The 25532-nt window shown below is 39.7% G+C and overlaps 1 protein-coding gene across 4 annotated transcripts in view; it reads left to right on the top strand.

The window, feature by feature from the left end:
• Positions 1 to 24279, top strand: part of MYO16 (myosin XVI) — a 539163-nt gene extending 514884 nt beyond the window's left edge. For all 4 annotated transcript variants that reach the window (XM_082247038.1, XM_082247037.1, XM_082247039.1 and 1 more), the window contains exons 34-35: positions 9340 to 9425; positions 22745 to 24279. In XM_082247038.1, the coding sequence (XP_082103164.1) occupies positions 9340 to 9425; positions 22745 to 22897 (239 nt within the window). In that variant the 3' untranslated portion in view covers positions 22898 to 24279. The remainder of the gene's footprint in view (positions 1 to 9339; positions 9426 to 22744) is intronic.
• The last annotated feature ends 1253 nt before the right edge of the window (positions 24280 to 25532 follow it).

Here is a 25532-nt window from a genome sequence, read left to right as displayed (position 1 = left end):
TACAGGTTGGGGATTGCCTTTTGTGAAAAATAATTTCGGCCGGGTACCTTCCACTGCGGTGTCCCAATAGCGACAAATTTTTTGAAGGCCTCAGACTCCACCAGCTTGTATGGTAAAAGCTGGCGGGCTAAGAGTTCCGACAAGCCAGCTGTCAGACGCCGGGCAAGGGGGTGACTCTGCGAGATTGGCTTTTTACGCTCAAACATTTCCTTGACAGACACCTGACTGTGGGCAGGTGATGAGCAGGAACTGCTGAAGGTGAGAGGCGGAGGGGCGGGTTGTTGATAGGGGGCATGGAGGACAGCAGTGGTTGACGTGGCTGAAGATGCTGGACCAGGAGGAGGATGGTGGCTTTCAGTTTGTGTGCTGCTTTTACTCATGTGTTGATCCCATAGGCGTTTGTGATGTGAGATCATGTGCCTTCGCAAAGCAGTTGTACCTAGGTGGGTGTTGGACTTCCCACGACTCAGTTTCTTTTGGCACAGGTTACAAATGGCATCGCTGATATCAGAGGCAGACACACAAAAAAAATGCCACACTGCTGAGCTTTGCAAGGACGGCATTCTGGTGGTGGCAACAGCTTGCGTTGATTGGCGTGCTGTCTGGCTGACCCCGGGTGCCGAATCTACATGCTGTCTGACTGCGCCACTAGCTCCTTGCGATGACCTCCTCCCCCTGCTTCCAACTCGTCTCCTCCTCCTCTCTGTCTCCCCATCTGAACTTTCCCCCTCTTCTTCTGCTCTTCGAGCAGGCACCCAGGTGACATCCACAGACACATCGTCATCATCAGCCGCTTCACTTGACAACTCAGCAAAGGCAGCAGCAGCAGGTACAACATCATCATCATCACAATGTACGTCCATGTGTATAATGCTGCCTGACTGAGACATATCCCCGTTATCTACATCCTCTGGCACTAATAGTTGCGCATCACTTATTTCTTCAAACTGATGTGAAAATAACTCCTCTGACGGATCAAGTGAAGCGGCTGTGGTGCTAGTGTTGGTGGTGGTGCCGGCGGGCTGGCGAGTGGTAAATTGAGAGGTGCCCGAAGCTGAGCTGGAGGAGGATGGTGCATTAGGGTTCCGAGCGGAAGCTGTAGACGATTGGGTGTCTTGTGTAAGCCAGTCAACTATGGCCTCAGAATTTTTTGAGTTCAGGGTCTGTGGTGGCCTCTGAACACTGGGCATTATTCTAGGGCCTAAGGAAATCACAGCACCACGACCACGACGGCCCTTGCGGGGTGGCCTGCCTCTGCCTGTCATTTTCTTTTTTAATGTGTTGTGTACTGTGAGTGCAAGGTGCTGTGCCACCCTATAGGAGTGTTGGGCAGTGGGTACAGTACACTCTGTGGACCTGACAGTCACTGGCACTCAGGCAACTGCAATTAAAAAATATATATATTTTTTTTACTTGGCAAGCTGCTGTGCCACCTTATATATCAGTGGTGGGTGGGCAGTGGCACAGTACACTCTCTGTGGACCTGACAGCAGTCACTGGCACCCAGGCAACTGCAATTTTAAAAAATATATATTTTATTTTACTTTGCAAGCTGCTGTGCCACCTTATATATCAGTGATGGGTGGGCAGTGGCACAGTACACTCTCTGTGGACCTGACAGCAGTCACTGGCACCCAGGCAACTGCAATTTTAAAAAATATATATTTTATTTTACTTTGCAAGCTGCTGTGCCACCTTATATATCAGTGGTGGGTGGGCAGTGGCACAGTACACTCTCTGTGGACCTGACAGCAGTCACTGGCACCCAGGCAACTGCAATTTTAAAAAATATATATTTTATTTTACTTTGCAAGCTGCTGTGCCACCTTATATATCAGTGGTGGGTGGGCAGTGGCACAGTACACTCTCTGTGGACCTGACAGCAGTCACTGGCACCCAGGCAACTGCAATTTTAAAAAAATATATTTTATTTTACTTTGCAAGCTGCTGTGCCACCTTATATATCAGTGGTGGGTGGGCAGTGGCACAGTACACTCTCTGTGGACCTGACAGCAGTCACTGGCACCCAGGCAACTGCAATTAAAAAATATATATATTTTTTTTTACTTTGCAAGCTGCTGTGCCACCTTATATATCAGTGGTGGGTGGGCACACAGTGGCACTGCAGTGGGCACAGTACACTCTGTGGACCTGACAGTAACTGGCAGCCCAGGCAACTGCAATAATAAAAAATATTTTTTTTTCAATTTATTGCAACAAGATGCTGTGCCACCGTATATATATATCAGTGGTGGGCAGTGCACTGCAGTGGGTACAGTGCACTCTGTGGACCTGACACAGCACTCACTGCAATTATGACAGAGGAAAAAAAAAATATTTTTTAAAATGCCAGGTACTGTGCCTGTGCCACCTGAAATGAGTGTGGTGTGCACACAGTACAGTCTGTGGTAGGTCTGTGGCCTCTCACACACAGCGGGCAGGCAACTGCAGTGTACAATAGATATATATAGATATATATATAAAGAAAAAACTCTATTACCTTACCAGCCCTTAAAAGGGCTTTTGGGGACACTATATATATATATATATATATATGTATATATATAAATAAAAAAAATCCTCAATTACCAGCCCTTAAAAGGGCTTTTGGGGACACTAGATAGATATAGATATATATATATATATGAAGAAACAACTCAATTACCAGCCCTTAAAAGGGCTTTTGGGGACGCTAGGTATATATATATATATATATATATATATATATATATATAAAAAAAAAAAAAAAACACAAATACCAGCCCTTAGAAGGGCTTTTTGGGGTGCTGATATTACAGCAGTAGTGGACCAAGAACACTGCAAGACCAGGAACACTGACTAACTGTCCCTAGCTTAACAGCAGCAGCAGCAGCAGCAGCAGCTCTCTCCCTACTCTCACTACACACACTGCTTCAGAATGATCTAAGATGGATGCTGCCCTTGCTTATTTATAGGAGGTGGGAGGGTGTGGGAGGGAGGTATGCTGATTGGCTGGAAATGTGTCTGCTGACTGTAAAGTTCAGGGTCAAAGTTTGCCTCAATGATGTCTTATGGGGGGCGGACCGAACATCGCATATGTTCGCCGGCAGCGGCGAACGCGAACATGCTAAGTTCGCCGGGAACTGTTCGCCGGCGAACAGTTCTATACATCTCTACCTGTGAACCGCGGCACTGTAAAGCTTCTAACTATGCCAAGACATACAGGCAAGAATGGAAAAGTACATATTTTAATTAAAGAAAGTGACATTTATTTTTTGAGACTAAGGAGAGTTATCTTCATAACATCATCTGAAAAATCAGTTTATACTTAGCATTACACTTATTATAGTTCTCAAAGTAGAAGTTACATAAAAATGTTGTTGAAGTTTTGGCTTGAAAATGAACACATTAGTAAAAATGTCACTTTTGACAGATCTTTACATGTTAGAAGGATACCCATACATGGACATATGGCTTTCAGAAAGATAATAAGTGAAATATGTGTTGTCAGGGTCAGAGGGAAAAACAGGCACAAACAGTTCTGTGTGTTGCATGCCTTAGCTTTAAACCTGCTTTATTTGTCAGCAAACAACACAAGAGGCTTTGTCTTTAGCTTTAGGTAAAACAAAATTGGTGCAGCTTATGTCAGCAGAATGCACAAAAGGAGAAACTTACTTAACTATGCAATAAATTCAAAACCCAAAAGGGCAGACTCATCAACAAGGAAAGTTTCAATCAGGCAAGTCTTTCAGTGAGATCCAGGATGCACACCATGCACAAACAAAATGGCAAAAGATCAAGGAATTGGGCATTCATGTTTTGATGCACTCTTCCAGGTCTGTGTACCACTACTAATTTGAAATCATGTATAGTGAGGAGGACTGGTGATTCCGGAATTTTTTTGTGGGGAAGGAGGGGGGACATTGTTTGAAATGAGTTTGAAGAGTCCACCCAACAAATAGTAGGGGAGTGTCTCTCACTTTATTGTCAGACACTCTCCTTCCACAATGGAATCATTTTTCTCAGCTGGAGTCCCCTTTCTGCTCAAGTGCACGACAGGGTGTTCTTCTCCCCAAACCACCTGGGACAGGGCTGCAATTAGACCCAGATTTGATGCATTGGTTTCACCTGAAATCATTTCTCAAAGTCTGGGGCTATGAGAACTGGTTCCTGGCACAGTCTGATTCAGATGGTAGAAAGCTGCTTCTACCTTAGGTTGTCCCATTCATGAGGTTTCTCAAAGGTGTTGCCAGGCCAGCAAAGTTGGGGATAAACTTCCTTTAGTACCCCACAATGCCAAGAAAAGAATGTACGCACTTTATTGTGAGTGGATGGGGCCACTTCTTGATTATCTCCACCTTGTTCAACTGGAGTTTGATCATACCTTTGACTAAAACATACCCCATATTGCAGGCCTCCTCTAACCCAGTTTTGCTTTATTGTGGGTGCACCATGACCTCTGCTTTTTGGAGGACATCCTAGGCTAACTGAAACTTTTATTAATTACTTTGCCACTCATGACTAAAGTTGTTGATGTCATGGCAAGCACCTGAGAATTATTTATGGGGTCTCAGGACTTTGTCCATGGCTTTCTGTAAAGTAGCCGGACACCATGAAATCCAAATGGCATTCTGGCATTCTGCCATAACCCCTTTGGGTATGGCAAATCTAGTTCTTCCACTCTCAGGAGAGTGGAATCTGCCAGTAACCCTTTGCTGGATCAAAAAAATAATGACTTGGACTTATCTTATTCGTTCAATCCACTTGGGGCATTGGATACGTGTCCAATTTGGAGACATCATTTACCTTACGGAAAGGCTGGGGTACCACAAGTTGTCCAATAACTTAATTGTTCTCTTTGGTTACTCTGTACAACAAATCCTGATTATTGGTGAAATAAGGGAACTGCATATATGCCCTAGGTTGCTGTGGCTACCCATTTAAAACTGTGACCTGTTCTCCTGGGGGGGGGGCAATCAAAGTGGGATCCTTTATCTGAGTGCAAATCTTTCCAGTAACCCTCAAAATTGAACAGCTCTGGCTCAGAGGAGGAAGTCTCTGCTTTCAATCCTGCAAACACCTCCAGGGAACATGGGTCAGTTTCTGCAGGGCCACACATCTCTTGACACCTATAATCCTTATTTATAGGCTAGAGCAGGGATATGCAAACGGTGGCCCTCCAGATGTTGCAGAACTGCAAGTCCCATGAGGCATAGCAAGACTCTTGACAGGCACAAGCATGACACCCAGAAGCAGAGGCATGATGGGACTTGTAGTTTTAAAACAGCTGGAGGGCCGCAGTTTGCATATCCCTGGGCTAGAGTGTGGTATAAACTACCTCATCCTTCTCTTCCTTCTTTTTTAGGGGAGGCTTCTGGCCCTTTGAGATTTCATTCATACAGGTCCCAAATAGGGGGCAGTCTTACCTGATCAGCAAGTCATGTGGCAATCCCAGGATCACCAGAAATTTTAGCGTAGCAGCTCGTGCTGGTGTGCACAAGGTTACACAGGCCACTGAATAGTCTTTGACATCACCATGCACACAGATAACACCCACCTGTTGAAACTACGTCAACCCATGTCACATTCCATTGGCTCATCCTGTTTTGGATACTGGACTACCACATGACCTTGTTGGCAGCAGAATAAGCACCAAACCTCCAGGGGTTCACTTTCCCACTGCTAGCCACTCTGTTGAAGAGGCATAACCAAAAGGGTCTACCGGCCGACTCCCGCTCAGTGGGGGAGATCGCTCTACTAACATTGGATTGTTAGTACAGTGGCTCCAACCTGAGCTGTCAATTTTTTTTTTCGATCAGCCCGCTGGGTTGAAAGAAAAAAACTATCAGTGTGTACTAGGCTTAAAGTGTCTGTATAGAATCACCTTGTAAAACAATCTATTCAGTTTAAAATAGAAATAAAAGGCAAAACATTTGTGTAAAGATGATAATAAAAAACATTATCAATCCCTTTTTTTAGTGATCACATTCCCTGTGTTCCCTCTGTTGTCAGGTGCATAAAATCTGGGGGGAGAACAACCAACAGTACATTGAGCTTCCCAGTGAAAGGCTTTGCAGGGGAGGCCTGTCAGAACAAGTCTGATCATTGGAGGACAGCAGGAAAAGTTCCCAGTACAGCTAGAAAACTGACCACTCCCAGTCAACATTCCATGCTCCTGCTGTCTAGATTCCTCTCTCTTGACAGACCCCATTGTTGTAGCTGATGTCTGTAAAAGCATTAATATGTACTTTAGAGAAAAGGATTCAACCCACAGTCACACAAAGAGAAGAGCAGAAATGTGTCATCCAAGGAAAATTCATTGCATTAGCAGCCAAAAACGTAGGGAGAAGCAGACCCATATGAAGGATCTCCTGGACCAAATCCAATCCCTTGAGCTAGCACATAAATAGTCCTGCACTACTCATAAGTTACAGGAAATGATGTTGGCAAGGTCTTTTCTTCTTGAGGAACTAGGCAAATGACAAAACAACATTGTGTCCTAATGCAAAAATTATTCTATGAGTATGGTAATAAATGTGGCAAATACTTAGCCAGAGTACTTCAGTTCAATTGTGCAGCCATGACGTACACAGTATTCGGGACGCAAACGCTCATTCATTTGTGTCTAACGAAGACCTAGTAAATCAATTTGTACAGTATTACTCCACCTTGTATAACTTACCATCCCAAGTTAAGTCTCCATATGATTAAAATGACAGGACTCATCTAATTGCTGACTTTCTTCAGTGCTATAGCCCTAAACCTATAACAAAACAGGAAGCTAAAAATCTGGATGGCCCAATCTCCCCTGAGGAGGTGAAACTAGCACTTAAACAATTGAAGGTGGGCAAAAGCCCAGGTCCTGATGGCTTGACGGCAGCCTGATCCCAGATGAGCTTATATCTCCCTTCCTAAAAGCTTACAATTCCCTGTCCACTCCTATTTCTAGCCCTAAGAATCTTCTTGAGGCCCACATTACAGTCACCCTGAAACCAGGCAAAGATGCTTCACTTGTAACCAACTATAGGCCGAATTCTCTCTGAAATGTGGACCTCACACTTTTCGCAAAAATGTTGGCCAATCATCTGTTGCTGTTACTTCTCAACTTATGTCATGGGTTCAGGTGGGCTTTATCCAGGGAAGAGAGGTCAGGGATAATACCCTGAAAGCAATAACTCACATCATTGGCTTAACCTTCTCAAATTACCTGGCTTTCTTGTTGTCCATGGATGCGGAGAAGGCATTTGACAGGTTGGTCTGGAACTAAATTTCCCTAAATTTATTATTTTCCTTTAGTCCACCCCAACAGCAAAAGTCCGGGTCAACGCCTGCCTGTCAAATATCTTCTCCATATGGAATGTGAATGACAGGGTTGCCCACTGTCCCCTCTAATTTTCGTGTTAACCCTTGAACACAACGCTTGAGAGCAAATGCTGACATAAAGGTTATTCAGATTGCAAGTACTACCCAAAAATTGGCTGTTTTTTTGCGGATGACATCCCTCTCTTCTTGTCTGAACCACATATCATGATTCCTAATCTCCTTAAGGATTTCTCCCTATTCAAATCCTTATCAAATTTACAGATTCATTTAACAAAATTGTTTGCCCTTAATGTCACCTTACCACAAGATACACTTAAGCATTGCAAACTTCACTTTCCCTTCATCTGGCAGCTAGATGCAGTTCCTTATCTCGGTATACAGTTGCCAGCACATCTTTCCAAACTTTATAAAAGAAATTACCTACTTCCCCTCCGGAATATACAATAGGACCTTACCGCATGGTCATCTGGTCTATTTTTTTGGTTATGTAGAGCCGTAACTATCAAAATGAACCTACTGCCTAGACAATTATATCTCCTAAAAACTATCCCAATAAAACTACCTAAAGCCTTTTTTATATCATATAAGTCAGCATGCTCTGCTTTTCTTTGGAACTTTAAACATCCTTGAATTAGCTATGATGCACTTGTTGTTCCCAAATTACAGGGAGGTATAGGTTTACCAGACATTCTTAGGTATTACTTGGCATGTCACCTGTCCAAAGTTGTAGATTGAAATGTACACTCCCAAATAAAGGTGTGGATCCCGTTAGAAAATACATATTCACAACTCCCAATACATTCCACTCCCTGGATTCTCCCACAACATATACCAGCTACTTATGAAAAAAACACCCTCTTATAGGTCCGACTATTTAAATCATCCATATGGCCTGTAAAAAATGTAATCTGTCCTCTTCACCTAGATCCCTGACTCCACTTCGTCATAACCCAGGCTTTTCTCCGGGAATGACTGACAAATTCCTCTCTGGGATTTGGCCTCACCCCCAGGTTTGCGCAGAACACTTTTTTGGTAAAGGATCCCTGTTATACTATAATTCATTGTCTTCCCGTATGATCAGATAAATATTACTTTTCTGGACTTACATTCAGCTTCGCTATTTTCTTGGTGGACAACACAGTACAGCTTTATGGTCTCGTCTCCATAAACCATTTGAAATATCCCTTAGCGTCATTTAATCTCGGACATATATGCCATCCTGTTTTCTAATTACCAGCCTAAAAACAACAACGCTTGTCAATTATGGGAGATGGATCTAGACCTTGATCTGTCTGTTGAAGTATGGGAACATATTTTCCTCTACCTACACAAGTGCTCAAAAAATGTATCCACTCAGCAAAATGGTTACATAGTGTTTTCAAGATAGTATAGAGCCCCTCATTTCCTCACAAAGTTTCCATTTCTATTCCTTCCACCTTTTGGTGCTGTGATACTGCCCCAGGATCCCCACTCCATATATGGTGGTCTATTTTGGTCTACGTTAAGTTATTTGAACAAAATTGCATTTACATGTATCTAAGATACCATACCAAATTGACCATATGGCATTCGGTTCCTATATTATCGTCCATACTTGTCTTGTTTTACAAAAAAAATTCAATAAAAAATACTGGAACAGAGAACTGACCACAGTGTTATTCTGCTTAGTGTGGTCAGTTTTTTATCGTAAAGCAGAGGGACTGACAGGAACATCATGGATTTCACAAAAAGGAAGCAATACAAAGCGAACAGGATGCTTTTTCATACAAGTATATGGTACAGCAGGCAAATATCAGGAATATGAAATGTTGGGGTTACAAACACTTTAACTCTGACAATGCTGTAGACTACATCTTCCTGAAGTAATTATTTATTTATTTATTTTTCATCTAAAACACTAATATATACTGTAACCTGATCTTTATGTTAACTGGCAGTTTAATTGGTGATTAATTGCCAAAAACCTTCGCTTTGTTTTTCTGTGACTATTTTATGAATAGAATTGAAAACCTTATATATGTATTTAATTTGCTTTAGGTCTAGAAGAAGATTTGAACTGTAAATATCATAGCAGCACAGCAAATGCTTCAGTACCAAGGAACAAAGAAAACTACAGTAGCCAGGTAAATAGATGTAGAAATGTCAAGTATTGGAAGACATAAATGACATGTTCATTCTCTCCTGTTATATAGTATGTATGCTATTGTTATAGCATAATTATATGCAAGGCAACTATTCATACAGGTGTTGAACCAGAAACAACAAAAATAACAAAAATGCATTTGGGAACTTTGACTGTACCAATTCATTATAACTTTGTTTTATTCCAATGTTTTAGTGAAGTCTAGATCTTTAGTAACTGTTTTTGTACTACTACTGTAGGGCTAGTTTTCCTTTTTTGTTTGCTTTTTATTGTCTGTAAATTAGTTATCCCCCTTGAAAAAAAAATATATTAAATCATTATTTAGTAATGATGTAATGATCACACAACCATGATTTGAGGTTTATAAGAAAGAAAGTTAATCTTAGATTGAGGAAAGGGTTCTTTTTTGTTAGAGCAGCAAAAATGTTACACCCTTCCCCAAGGAGTGGTACAAGATGAGAGTGTCAACAACATCAAAAAATGTTTAGATGTCTATCTAGAACCACCCACTTTTATTAAAAAAACCCTTTGGTGGCTCTTAAAGGCGATATCAAGCAAGCTTGATTTAACCACGTGTCTGTCATAAAGATTTTAAATGTACATCGGCAGTCAAGTGGTTAAACCTAGATGTTATCATCTATTATCTGTTCCCAATCTGTTAGGGTCCTTTCTCATGGGCCTTCAGATCATAGCCCTCGTTGATTGGAACATGCAGTGCTTCAGTGAAAGGGCTTTAGGATGTTACAGGTGACACCCCTGGCATTATTGCAGGCTTTCTCAGTGACAGATTGTTCTTCAGCAGAGCACCCCACAAGCAAAGATGGGCTGGAATCCCTAGTGGCTCTTTTTGCTGATAGCTGTCACTATAGTGCAGCCCTTGAGTTTGTCCCACCAAGGGGTCACTGGAGCATGGTGGCAATGTTGAAGGACAGGCTGGAACAATGCAGAAGGTCGGTGTCCGAGCAGAGGTCGAAGCAGGTGGCAGAAAGGGTGAATAACAGGAATGAGTAGAGCTGGCCATTGATAGCATGTTCTATATACACTTTCTTTTAAATGGAATAAAGACAATGATTACTTTACTGTCTCATTTTTCATTATTGCACTTTAAACTGTCACTTCAATCTTTCTTGCAGTAATATATACAGTATATATATATATATCAAATTAAGTAGTTAGCTGACCAAGATGATCCATCATACTGTATCTACTAGCTTAGAAAATAGATCTAAGATTTAGGGACATTTTAAAAAACAGTGAAAACATCTCCCAAACATTTACAGGTGGATATGAATTCTCTGCAATTTAAACTGCATGAAGGGAGGTGTGAAAAAAGGCTGTAAATTTAGAATTTATCAATTACCAAATTGTAAAGTAAAGAAATAAGTAATGAAATCCAAATCCAATCATTATTTTGGTGTGACCAACCTTTGCCTTCAAAACAGCATCAATTCTTCTACAGTTGCACTCAGTTTTTGAAGAAACTGGGCAAGTTGCTTGTTCCAAATATCTTGGAGAACTGACCACAAACCATCTGTGGATGTAGGCTGCCTAAAAACCTTCTGTATCTTTATGTAATCCCAAACAGACTTGATGATGTTGAGATCTGGGCTCTGTGGGGGTCAAAACATTACTTCCAGGACTCTTGGTTTACATTGAAGATAGTCCTTAATGACATTGGCTGTATGTTTGAGGTTGTTGTCCTGCTGCAGAATAGATTTGCAGCCAATCACATGCCTTTCTGATTATATGACATGATGGATAAGAACTGTATCTTCCTGTATTTCTCAGCATTGAAGACACCATTGATCCTGACCAAATCTTCAACTCCATTTGCAGAAATGTAGCCCCCAAACTTGCAAGGAGTCTCCACCATGCTTCACTGTTGCCTGCAGACTATATTGTACCCCTTTCCAGTCCATTGGCAAACAAACTGCCTCCTGCTGCAGCCACATATTTAACATTTGATACAACAGTCCAGAGCTCCTGCTGCCATCCATGGTCCTCAGAGTTACCCATTTCTTTGTGCTTATCCAAAACAGCTTGAACAGTAGAACTTGAAACCCCAGTCTACTTTGAAATAATTTCATGGGAGAGACCTTGCTCATGCAGTATAACTGCCTTGTGTCTTGTTGCTGTGCTAAGTCTTGCCATAGTGTATGACCTGTGACATGAACCTGTCTTCCACAATCTCACCCTGTTAGCAAACTTTGACTGTTCCTCACCCAGTTTGAAGCCACCTACACAGCTTGGTATAATTGATCAGTCATACACCCAACTCTAAACTTACAAAATTCCTGACTTTGTGCAAATGTACAAAGTGTGCAAGTGTAAGAATTTCTACAGGTTTGAAGCCAAAGAGTAGTCACACCAAATATTGATTTGAGTTATATTTTTGTTCTGTTTGCTCACTTTGCATTTTGAAAATTAAATAAGTAAAATATACAATATGTTTTTTGAAAGCATTCTTACGTAACAGCATTTCTTCACACCTGCCTAAAACTTTTGCAAAGTCATATATATGTATATATATATATATATATATATATATATATATACTGGATAGATAGATAGATAGATAGATAGATAGATAGATAGATAGATAGATAGATAGATAGATAGATAGATAGATAGATAGATAGATAGATAGATAGATAGATAGATAGATAGATAGATAGATAGATAGATAGATAGATAGATAGATAGATAGATAGATAGATAGATAGATAGATAGATAGATAGATAGATAGATAGATAGATAGATAGATAGATATACACTTTATTGTCAAAAGTATTGAGACCCCAGCCTTTACACGCACATGAACTTTAATGACATCCCAGTCTAAGTCCGTAGGGTTCAATATTGAGTTGGCCCACCCTTTGCACCCAAACTCGCATCCATGTCTTTATGAACCTTGCTTTGTGCACTGGTGCGCACTCATGTTGGAACAGGAAGGGACCATCCCCAAACTGTTCCCACAAAATCGGGAGCATGAAATTGTACAAAATGTCTTGGTACGACTTATGCCTTAAGAGTTCCCTTCCCACCAAACCCAACCCCTGAAAAACAACCCCACACCATAATCCCCCCTCCACTAAATGATTTGGATCAGTGCACAAAGCAAGGACCATATAGACTTTAATGAGCGGGTTTAGGGTGGAGGAACTTGAATGGCCTGCACAGAGTCCTGACCTTAACCCGATATAACACCGAAAAACTAACTTAAGACTTTCTTGTCCAACATCAGTGCCTGACCTCACAAATGCGCTTATGGAAGAATGAGCAAACTTTCCCATGGACACACTCCTAAACCTTGTTGACAGCCTTCCCAGAAGAGTTGAAGGTCTTACAGCTGCAAAAGGTGGGCCAACTCAATATTGAACCCTACGGACTACGGCTGGGATGCCATTAAAGTTCATGTGCATGCAAAGGCAGGAGTCCAAACACTCTTGACAATATCGTGTATATATCGATATATATATATATATATAGATATATACAGTGCCTTGGGAAAGTATTCGGCCCCCTATAACTTTTCGGCCTTTTGCCACATTTCAGGCTACAAACACAAAGATATAAAACTGTAATTTTTTGTGAAGAAGCAACAACAAGTAGGACACAATCATGAAGTGGAACGAAATTTATTGGATATTTCAAACTTTGTTAACAAATAAAAAACTGAAAAAGTGGGCGTGCAAAATTATTCTGCCCCCTTAAGTTAATACTTTGTAGCGCCACCTTTTGCTGCGATTACAGCTGTAAGTCGCTTGGGGTATGTCTCTATCAGTTTTGCACATCGAGAGACTGAAATTTTTGCCCATTCCTCCTTGAAAAACAGCTTGAGCTCAGTGAGGTTGGATGGAGAGTGTTTGTGAACAGCAGTTTTCAGTTCTTTCCACAGATTCTCGATTGGATTCAGGTCTGGACTTTGACTTGGCTATTCTAACACCTGGATATGTTTATTTGTGAACCATTCCATTGTAGATTTTGCTTTATGTTTTGGATCATTGTCTTGTTGGAAGACAAATCTCCGTCCCAGTCTCAGGTCTTTTGCAGACTCCATCAGGTTTTCTTCCAGAATGGTCCTGTATTTGGCTCCACCCATCTTCCCATCAATTTTAACCATCTTCCCTGTCCCTGCTGAAGAAAAGCAGGCCCAAACCATGATGCTGCCACCACCATGTTTGACTGTGGGGATGGTGTGTTCAGGGTGATGAGCTGTGTTGCTTTTACGCCAAACATAACATTTTGCATTGTTGCCAAAAAGTTCGATTTTGGTTTCATCTGACCAGAGCACCTTCTTCCACATGTTTGGTGTGTCTCCCAGGTGGTTTGTGGCAAACTTTAAACAACACTTTTTATGGATATCTTTAAGAAATGGCTTTCTTTTTGCCACTCTTCCATAAAGGCCAGATTTGTGCAGTATACGACTGATTGTTGTCCTATGGACAGAGTCTCCCACCTCAGCTGTAGATCTCTGCAGTTCATCCAGAGTGATCATGGGCCTCTTGGCTGCATCTCTGATCAGTCTTCTCCTTGTATGAGCTGAAAGTTTAGAGGGATGGCCAGGTCTTCGTAGATTTGCAGTGGTCTGATACTCCTTCCATTTCAATATTATCGCTTGCACAGTGCTCCTTGGGATGTTTAAAGCTTGGTAAATCTTTTTGTATCCAAATCCGGCTTTAAACTTCTCCACAACAGTATCTCAGACCAGCCTGGTGTGTTCCTTGTTCTTCATGATGCTCTGTGCACTTTAAACGGACCTCTGAGACTATTACAATGCAGGTGCATTTATACAGAGACTTGATTACACACAGGTGGATTCTATTTATCATCATTAATCATTTAGGTCAACATTGGATCATTCAGAGATCCTCACTGAACTTCTGGAGAGAGTTTGCTGCACTGAAATTAAAGGGGCTGAATAATTTTGCACGCCCAATTTTTCAGTTTTTTATTTGTTAACAAAGTTTGAAATATCCAATAAATTTTGTTCCACTTCATGATTGTGTCCCACTTGTTGTTGATTCTTCACAAAAAATTACAGTTTTATATCTTTATGTTTGAAGTCTGAAATGTGGCAAAAGGTTGCAAAGTTCAAGAGAGAGAGAGAGATACTATATATATATATATATATATATATATATATGTGTGTGTATTTATTCGTTTGTTGTATCTATTTTTTTAAGATAGGGACTACAAATAAGATTATTGTTTTTTTTTTTTATTCAGGTAAATGAAAAGTATTGCATAAAAATACTACATAGTCTTTTATTCAGTCAACAGACAGAGCTTTAGGTTTATTTTCAAACTTTTATCTTAACTGTTGAAAAAAAAGCCTTTTGTTCACAGGCTCAGTAACTCAGGCTGCAATTAACAGACAACAGAAAAGCTAGCAGTAGTTAGTCACAATCAGCTGGCAAATTCCTCAGGTCAGGACTCAGCAGTCCACTACATCTTAAAGAGGAACTTCACCCCCCCCCCTCCTGCATTTTTTTTTTTATCTTTAACCCCCTCTTGCCTAGTGCATGCAGTGTTGCCTTGCTGTGATCTGCTGCTCTGGTGTCACAGCCCTGTCACAGCCAGCACTGCCAGTTTGGTTCTCCTTGGTTGTCTTGCCCTGACTTCCTCCTCTGGGCTTAAGCATCTGGCCCACAAAGATTCCTGCCAACTGTTCCTATCAGCCATTATGGTTCCTTACTTCTAAAGCCTCCTAGCATATGTGATTGGCTAATCCCAGGAAGCTGCAGGAGCAGGGACACTCCATTCTCATTTAGGCAAGAATGGTGGTAAAGGACAAGGCTAAGAAGAAACACTTAAAAAGGTAACAAAGCAAGAATTTAAAACCTTATTCACCATTTTACATTGCAGATGAGGTAGGAGTGCTGGAACTTTAAGTCACTCAGGGGAGGAAGGTCAACTTTAAGGACATTTTTTCTAGGACAGTGAGATGCAAACTTTTGAAACGAGGGCATCTGGTTAACAAGTCAAATGAAAGAAGCCATTCATATCACACTGGAACAATCATTCCTGAACAGGGGTGGGAGCTTTCAACACCATATTTCTTCTACACATAATACTGTTTTAACAGCTCTACCTTGGCAATATGACAGCATTTCAAAACAACCAATGCCAAGGATTGTTTAGCTGGAACATTGTGGTTCCATGACATTCACAACTCTCCTGTATTTGGACAATTAACATCTTCACATTCCATGATAATCGAATTTGAGGTGTCTGTGTTTCTATGTGGAAATAAATGCTGGGACATCTTCTTTCCTTCTTCACTGAAGCTAAAGAAGTGGCTTGGAGAAGCAGCAAAATATGTTCAACATTACAAAACAAGTCTATTTGTATGTGACTAAAGGCTTCTGGCTATACCATGATGTGGATACATGAGAACCTTCACAGACAGACAACAGAATGAGTAAAACTAGTGGCTCATCCTTTATCGATGGCTGGGAGCTTCAATCAGACACATAGAGACAGGAAACCAGGAAATCTCTGGTGTGCTGTCTCTTCAGCTAACTCATAATGCTCTGGGTTTTCCTTTAAAGTACTTCACTGTGACTATTTATCTATGGGGTTTTTGCACTTTTTCATTGGCTTCTTATTTTAAAAAGAGCTACATGAGATACTGTATGGATAAAAACTACAGCATGACAAAATAAATAAATTGTCCACTGTGTAACTGTACTGCCAAAATAGTCAATAAGACATTCATTAAGTTTATAGTACTGATGGGAGCATGGAAGACAACCATATATCTTCAGGCACATTCTTTAGAGCATGAAATAACTCTCTATAGAGTCATTCTCTGATGTTTATTTTATACATGCTTAATTAATGTAACAGAATGCAATCTAATTGTGGTATCTAAGCATGATTAGGAACATATGGTTTGTTTAATTCAGTCTAGAAAAAGCAGTTGAAAGCTTCTGCCTGTCTTTAAGATGTTATTTTTTTTTTCAATTTTCTTCATTGACAATACAAATTATAATATGAAATCAAAACAATATAACAAAGTCCTGTTTAATTTTCTATTATTATTATATATATTATGAAGTTTCATTACTTTTTTAATGCAAACAAATAAAGTACTGTATATGTTCTTATCGATATATTATAGTACTAATGATGTTGTAACAGTTTATTAGAGTAAATATACATATATTTGCTGGGTTTCTCAAAATAATGGGACTCATTGAGGGAATGCATAAAAAATCACCTTTGATTCTAAAGAATAACTATTTTCAATTTAAAAAAAAAGGACTAAAGCAGATATTATACAGTATACAGTAATTTAATATGCAAAGAAAGTTTTTAGACCTCAAACTTTTTCTTCGTTTGCTTGCATTTTAGCTTAGGTTTTTGTCTTTGTATTTGAAACATACAAATTTGCCTGAATATAGCATACTGGGTATATACTGTATGGTGGTATTATTTCATTTTTCAACTTGATATGAGAAGAAAAAGTAAATTACAGAATAGCTGCCAATATATTTTTTGGTGTCTGGTTGATGTTGGGACATACCATATCTCACAAAAGTGAGTACACCCCTCACATTTTTGTAAATATTTTATTATATATTTTCTTGTGACAACACTGAAGAAATTACACTTTGCTACAATGTAAAGTAGTGAGCGTACAGCTTGTATAACATTGGAAATTTGCTGTCCCCTCAAAATAACTCAACACATAGCCATTAATGTCTAAACCGCTGTAAACAAAAGTGAGTACACCCCTAGGTGAAAATGTCCAAATTGGGTCCAAAGTGTCAATATTTTATGTAGGCACCAATATTTTCCAGCACTGCCTTAACCCTCCTGGGCATGGAGTTCACCAGGTTGGGGGATCTTGCTCTGCTTCAGTATGTCACAGTACATGTTGGTATTCGTGGTTCCCTCATTGAACTGTAGCTCCCCAGTGCCGGAAGCACTCATGCAGCCCCAGACCATGACACTCCCACCATCATGCTTGACTGTAGGGAAGACACACTTGTCTTTTAACTCCTCACCTGGTTGCCACCACACACGCTTCACACCATCTAAACCAAATAAGTTTGCCTTGGTCTCATCAGACCACAGGACATGGTTCCAGTAATCCATGTCCTTAGTCTGTTTGCCTTCAGCAAATTGTGTGCGGGCTTTCTTGTGCATTATCTTTAGAAGAGGCTTCCTTCTGGGGTGACAGCCATGCAGACCAATTTGATGCAGTGTGGGGTATATGGTCTGAGCACTGACAGGCTGACCCTCCACCCCTTCAACCTCTGCAGCAGTGCTGGCAGCATTCATTGGTCTATTTCCCAAAGACAACCTCTGGATATGACACTAAGCATGTGCACTCAACTTCTTTGGTTGACCATGGTAAGGCCTATTCTGAGTGGAATCTGTCCTGCTAAACTGCTGCAACTCAGTTTCAGGGTTTTGGCAATCTTCTGATAGCCTAGGCCATCTCTATATAGAGCAATAATTATTTTCTCAGATCCTCAGAGAGTTCCTTGCCATGAGGTGCCATGTTGAACTTCCAGTGATCAGTATGAGAGAGTGAGAGCAATAACACCAAATTTACCACACCTGCTCCCCATTCACACCTGAGACCTTGTAACACTAACGAGTCACATGACACCGGGGAGGGAAAATGATTAATTGGGCCCAATTTTGACATTATCACTTAGGGGTGTACTCACTTTTGTTGCCAGAGGTTTAGACATTAATGGCTGTGTATTGAGCTTTTTTGAGGGGACAGCAAATTTACAATGTTATACAAGCTGTACACTCACTACTTTACATTGTAGCAAAGTGTAATTTCTTCAGTGTTTTAACATGAAAGGATATAATAAAATATTTACAAAAATGTGAGGGGTGTACTCACTCTTGTGAGATACTGTATGTACTCCTGCATGTCCCTATCCTTCAGGTGTTTTTACACTGTCTTGTTATCCAGCTGATCAAATTGATTTTGTAGCTCCAGTGTTTTGGGCTTTATTTCCACTAGGCGCAAATTGGCTCATTCTATGTACTAATGCAATCCTAGAACTTTTCAGTAGGTTTTACAGCCTTCAGCTTGTGCCTAAACTGTGTGTTTATATATGACGATAGTAGTATTGAATTGCTTGGCAGTCTAATGAGGTATGGATTGCTGTAAATGGTTGAGTCTCCTCTGGAAATTTGATGAAAGATGTTTCAAAAGAAAAATGTATCCGTCAGAGGTGTTTATTTTGTTTTCCTGGTTGTATTTTATGCATCTGTTTTTCCAAGTGAAAAGAATTTACATGACTTCAGGTGGCCATTTGTTGTTCAAGCTATGCAAGCGATTAAGTATTGCTTCTGGCAGTCAGGTAAGCATTTGGTCATGTAAACTTCTCTAACATATGACTGAGTGCTGCACATTCCCTTTCTATGCAGAACTGGGAGCAAGTACATTGTAATACATCCCATCTAACAGCTATCTGCAGAGTTAGAGAGAGGATAATTGCAGGCTTTGGACATGTGCTGAGTCGAACAGGAACAGAATTCTCCCCCGCGGTAGTCCTTGATGAGACTTTGCTCGTCTATGACCAGCCTCAGAATGATGTCACAATGTTGACTTTATCGCTAGGGACACATGAGCAGTGACAGAGTTACATTGGAAGATCTTGCACCTACCTTTGCACAATCACAATATCCCTGGTCGTGAATGCTGCCAAATCTCACTCGTTTGCAATGGGTCAGCAAGAAGGCAACAACTCACTGGCAATCTAGCAGGTATAGATACATAATAGGACAGAAATACCAGAAAAGGATTCTTTTTCAGATTGCTGGAAATCTAGCCAGATTAGATGATTCTCTCCTTCTGCAAAGGTCACATGACCAAATGGCTAGTTGTTTGTCTACATGGCCAGTATTGGAATACATTTTCTGAATAAAAGGTATTTTCACCATTGTATTTCTCTTTATTTATGCATCCTATCAAGACTGTTATTGTAGCTTTAAGTTAACTTTTTTCAAAGGTCTGGTCATTTATGTCTAGATTAGGTCATAATTCCTATTTCTTTAGGCACCAACAATAAACCAAATATCCCTAGCTGACCAGTTTGTAGGGGAATAAACTACAGTCTCTGTTGGATTTATTTTGGTATTATTTTGGCCTGAAATGTTATTAAGACACTGTAAATTCAAACATTTAGGGAGTCTTTGGAAAGTCCCTTCATCTCCATCCCAACCAAGAGATACTAACCTTGCCAGTGCACCCTTCAATCCTTCACCTGTCACAGCTGGCAAAAAAGGCCACAGTGTTAGAGCTTTGCAAATGGTTCCTAGACCCAAGCACTGAGTATTGTCACTAGTTGTGTTAGAGAAAGAAGACAGAGCAAGGTAAGTATCTGTGGGTGGGGTGCCCACTTTACAAAGACACTGTTAGTTTGCCATTAAGGGGCAAAGTAACCGTGTCTTTTTAGTGTCTTTTTAGGATAAGCTAGTGTTAGGCAAAGCCTCCTGTTCTCAATTCACTCCTTTATAGCCATAAATTATATACATAACTAATTCAACTGTGCACGTTGATGGAAGAAAATTTTAGAACAGCTCTGGGACTTAGAATGTAAAACCATATGTTTCCATGAAAGGCAATATTATTTTGTTTCATGTTTTTCACCACTTACAATTAGTTCTTGCATATTTTAGGATTTAAAGAACTTTGTGTTTGTATCACGTTTTGGCTGTAAAACAATATATTGTAATTCATGATTGTATTAATTTAAGTCATGCTGTTCTCTTGTCTTCTTCAAGCTAGAAGTTACAAATGATTTTTATTTATTTATAATAGCACATTGTGTACAAACATTACATACTGTGCATCAGAATGTGTGCTGTGTACAACTGCATAGAAATTTTCAGTGTGTACTGGCTCCCCAATTATTATGAATGACAGATCTATTTTTTATAGCAGTTAAAATATGAAGAGTGATGTTCACAATAGTGTTTGGCTGCACATGGGCGCAAGACATTGTACAACATGCATGGAGTGTAAATAGCTGGCATATAGGAGCCATGTATCAGCAATTTAAAACCCGCGCTAGGTGAATAAAATAACCAAATAAATATGTGAGTATGTGATGCAGCTGCTGTTCACCAAGTGTAAAACTCAGACAAACTATCAAGCAAGAAACACAGCGCTTGCAAAAAAATAATAATTGAAAAGGGCACTAATTAGTGCACTTTTTTATGGGAGCCATGGGTGCAGCGTACAGCCTCCCATTTCAATGGATATGCTGCTATATGAGGACTACACCAGCACTTGCATGAACTTGGGCATGTAAACAGGTATGCAATCTTGAAATTCAATGCAATGGAAGGCTAAACTCTACACCTACAGATCCCTTACACTGGCTGTTTACACTCCATGAACACTGTATGACTTCCTGTGACCATGTGCTTGAAGCCTAGAGAATCATATACAATATTTATCAAACAGCACTTCTTTAAAACCTCCTTCACACTTTGTTTAGCAGGCATGCATATTCCTCCTCACACTTTTGTCTAGGCGATTTACACTCATTTCCATATGTTGTTCATAGGACAACACATTCACTTGATTGCTTCCCTATGCACATTTGTCACACAAAAGAAGCTCCTGCACCTTTTTGGGCTACTTGACTTTGTGCAATTTGCCACAATAGCTGCGTGCTTCTGCTGCACAATTGTGGCAAAATACACAGCATTTGGGGTGCCATTTGGAATGAAGTCCACCCAAATGGGTGTCACGCATTTTTGCTGTAATTTTAGTGCAATTTGCAATAACTGGGAAGAATTGTGCCCATTCTGGCCGTGATTCCCAATAGTAAAGTGTGAATGAGGCCTGAAAATTGTAACTCATCCATGCATGAAACAAGATTAAATGACTACAATAATAATCACACAGGCCACTTACATTCACTTACATTAATGGAGTAAAATTAAAGTCACTTACATTAATGGAGTAAAATAAAGATACCTTAGAAAATACAAAAGCCTCTCTGAGTTTTTACACTGTTCTTCAGCCAGCGTAGTTGCCCAAGTAGCCACTGATCAGCAATCCATCATTTCCATTTCCATTACATGTGACTAAACAGAGTGTGCACACGCTGTAAAATGAAACTCTAGTAGCGATGAGCAAGAATTGAGAGTTTTCATTTTCCCATATTTGCAAATGCATTAAAGTCAATAAGTAAGATAAAATGATGCTGAAGTTTGGTGTTTATTTTTAAGATAACAATTGACCTCAAACAGCTCCTAAACAAATACATATTCAGCTGGGTAAGCACATTTCTGGGTTTGGGTTTTGGCAAAATTTTGCATCTGGCAAAATCTGTAATTTCGCACTGAAATTGTTCCGATCCTCCTTACTGTTCAGCAATTTCAGAGGGAGACTTAAGTTAGCTCTATACTGCAAAAAAATCTTTAAAATGGAGGAGATGGACAGGATAAGATGTTATAAGCATGCATGATAAATAATATTTAAGTGTAACACTTCCAGGTATTTATTACCTTTCACAGAGATCGAAGCTCTCCACTAACAATGTCTTTATTTTTTTCCAACCAGAAAGACAGAGATATATTTGTTCAGTCATTATCTAAAGTCAGCATCAAAGAGATGTTGGTTTAGAGATGACAAAATTATGTAAATCCTGATGCTTGTGTAGCTCTTGGTTGTGTTCACATCTCAAAGAGAACAGCTCTAACTGCTGCCTACCTTTGTCTCTTAATACAACGTTACCATGTTGCAGTCTTATACCAAGGAAGAGTAATTTCTTCTGCCTGACTGCAGCAAGCTAAAGACCACATCTCAACTTAGGAAAATCACTTGTGTTGAGCTCATCAACTGTCATTAAATTAATTATACTTTTTTCTGTATATTGCAACATCGTAAGATTTATTTGTGTAGACTAGCATTCCTGAATGGTCTAAAGGTTTACAAAATCTCAAATACACATGTTATGGCTAGGGAGGAGCAGGCAGACATTCCCTGACAGTTTTTGTCTAGGAGGAAAGTAGAAAGTTTCTTAAAAAATGTATGATCGTGTTCAGTGGTTTATCAGGAATGTCTGCTGATGACTGTAGGCATGAGTGTAGCCTCAAACAAAAAGCCTCTCATATCTTTGGGTACCCCTAAAGCCAACAAAGAATTTAACAAATGAGGAAGAACAGTAAACACTCACAAACAAAGTGTAAAGTTGTCTGGTCTGTTTTCTTCTTAGAACTTTAATTATTCAATCTTAAATACAGGTGTTTTACCAATTAAGACTTGGTTAAGTACAAAGCTAAACTGGATTTTTCTTCTCCAGGTTATTCATCAATTAAGGTTATCTGAGAATGAGAGTGCTGCATTACAAGAGCTAATGGATTGGAGACGAAAGCTTTGTGAAGAGTCGGAGGAGTGGAAGAAAGACTTGACAAAGACTGAACAGACAAATGCTGCTTCTACTCAATCCTCTTAGGTGGAATATGTACTCTAGTGAAGATTAAAGCTACCACCTCCTATGATAAAGAACATTTTTATCTGTCAGGGCTCCGTCTATGTGAATATCCATGCTCCAACAAAGACTGTTCACTTTATATAATATAAAAATGTTTTTAAATCTGTGTAACAATCTTTGAAAATGGAAAGCATGAATTAGTTCAATGCCTTGGTGTTAATCTGTGTGTTAATATATATGGTGATATATGTGCATTGTGTTTCAGATATAATATAAAGTGAGAGGTTCCCAGCAAAAAATATGTAAAATGACAATATATGGAATAGTTCTCAGATGTTAGGGTGAATGTCTTCAATGATTGTTTTTATATCATAAAAAAATTGAATCCTGTGCTGTTCTGAATACAGATGAAAACTGTATAATTTATGTGAGTGTGCTTGTGTGTCTGTACCCTGTGCACACGAGAAAAACTACAGAAAAAGATTCTATGCACTCACTTTGCAAACAGGAGAATGTTTAAAATAAATGTTGTTACTCTTTGGGAATTAAGTGAGTAAATATATCACCTAGTATATATCCATTTTTACCCATAATGTATTGTAGTAAAATTCCACTCAACAATGAAAATGTGGTGAAAATGCCCTCAGCATCCTTTTACACTTTTTAAACATTTCTGGTCTTCCACAATTGGATCTTTATTTCCACCATTCATGCTACCTTCGGTATTTTGAAAACCACCCGAATCAGTATTGCTGATATTATCATGGAAACAATTGTTTCTCTTAAGGGTGGGGCAATGACTCTTTCAGAACACCGGTATGGTGATCCACTTTTGTAGGAACATCAGAGGTGAAAATAAGGAGGCTGAGTGTTTTTATTCACCAAATCAAAGCACAGTTTTTTAATCTTTGGTTTTTAAGCACAATGCAGCTCAAAAAGATATCCATCTCTGTCAACAAGATATCCACCTGCTACAATATACAGAGGGCTTTGTTTGAATTACTATAAAATGCACAAGTATAATTAATATATGTATAAATTGCTGTAAATATTATCTGTATAAATGGTTCTGGGTGATGCCATCACCGGTAATATTGCCTTTCATTAACATCATCACTTTAGTAGTAATTAGAAACACCTATGTATTATAAAATTACATACCGATACTTTAGAATATAATAATATTAGAAGAGTTCCAGGATATTTAGAATGAGTTCCATGATGACAGAAGTTAGCAAGACAAGATTACATACTTTCCACTGTTAATTTGTGTATTACCTGAAAATGCAAAAAACAAGTCAAAGTTCAATCACTATCCATGTTTACTGCCAGATTTTATACCTATTCAGAAATGGTGCTGCTGTTCTTCCTTAAAGATGCAGTTAATAAATGCTGGTATTCAATTTTGTATTGTTATGTTTTATCTTGCACACCTTGCTGCAGTGTTTACAAGAGAAATATCTTTTTACAGTAAAATGTTTACTTCTTAGTGGGATTTCACAAAAAGCATTAACCACAGTGAATGTAATTTACCTATCACTTTTACATAGCCCTATCTAAAAAATATAACGCGGTTGGTTATAGTGAGGTGAGTAGGGATTAATGGAACCAAAAAGCACTCCATTGGTTCTTTAGCCCCCTCTCACTATAACCTTTTTGAGCTATACATTTTCATGCCTTAAAGTGATACTACAGTAAAGGTTCCTTTTTTTCTTTAAAATAAAAAATGTTATAGATACCCGTTCTGTGCATTGATTTTGCATGGATCAGCCCTGATCCTCCTCTTCTAGGGTCCCCTGCCAGCGCTCCTGGCTCCTCCTTCCCGTCAAGTACCCCTAGAGCAAAGAGCAAACCACTTGCTATGGAGACAATCATGTGTTCTCATTCCTAAGCTTGGCCCTCCCCCTGTTTCTTCATGTCACTGACTGTAATTGACAATTGTCTGTAATTGTCTCTAAGCCAATGAGGAGTGAGAGAGCCGAAAGAGTCTCAACTCTTATGAACATTGCTGGTTTGAGATAGGGCTCAGGTAAAAAAAAGAGGGGTCTGCAGGGGAAGCTGCATGCAGAAGGTTTTTTACCTTCATGCATACGTAGAATGCTTTTGAGCTAGACAGAGTGTCAAGAGTCAAGGATCATTACAGTCCTAACCAAGGAGTTAAAATCAAAGTTCTAGCACATGTTCAGCATAACAGTATTTTCAAGCGCCAGGAGGAGTTGGTCGGCATTCAGCCGGCGTCAGGATAGCACCAACGGGCATTTTAATGTACAGTGTCCCGGTAAACCTAGTTGAGCCAGAGGAGTATCCCACCAATTCCCTTCTCCCACCCCCATTATAAAATAAACAACACAAACCAAAAATGCCGGGAATGGTCATTGTCTTAGTTCTCACGCTTGGGTTTTCAACTTAAATTTGTTGGAAGTGTTTCTAGTAACAATGGCAAACCCACCTCAGGCTCAATGCCTGGAAATATTGCTACATATACAATGCACTGCTAAAGGCCAACACACTTGACAAGCAGCTGTATGTAGTTTTGGAATAAATGGCACTACAACATTAGGTTCTATGTGTGCCATACACCAGTGGTTCTGGATGTATAGTTAGCCAGGTGGAACAAAGCCATGATCTGTAGGTGTCTGTCCGCTATCCTAAAAAG

Source organism: Pelophylax lessonae, assembly GCF_965119305.1.
Source record: "Pelophylax lessonae genome assembly, chromosome: 2".
NCBI lineage: Eukaryota > Metazoa > Chordata > Amphibia > Anura > Ranidae > Pelophylax > Pelophylax lessonae.
This window is presented reverse-complemented; position numbering and strand designations above follow the sequence as displayed.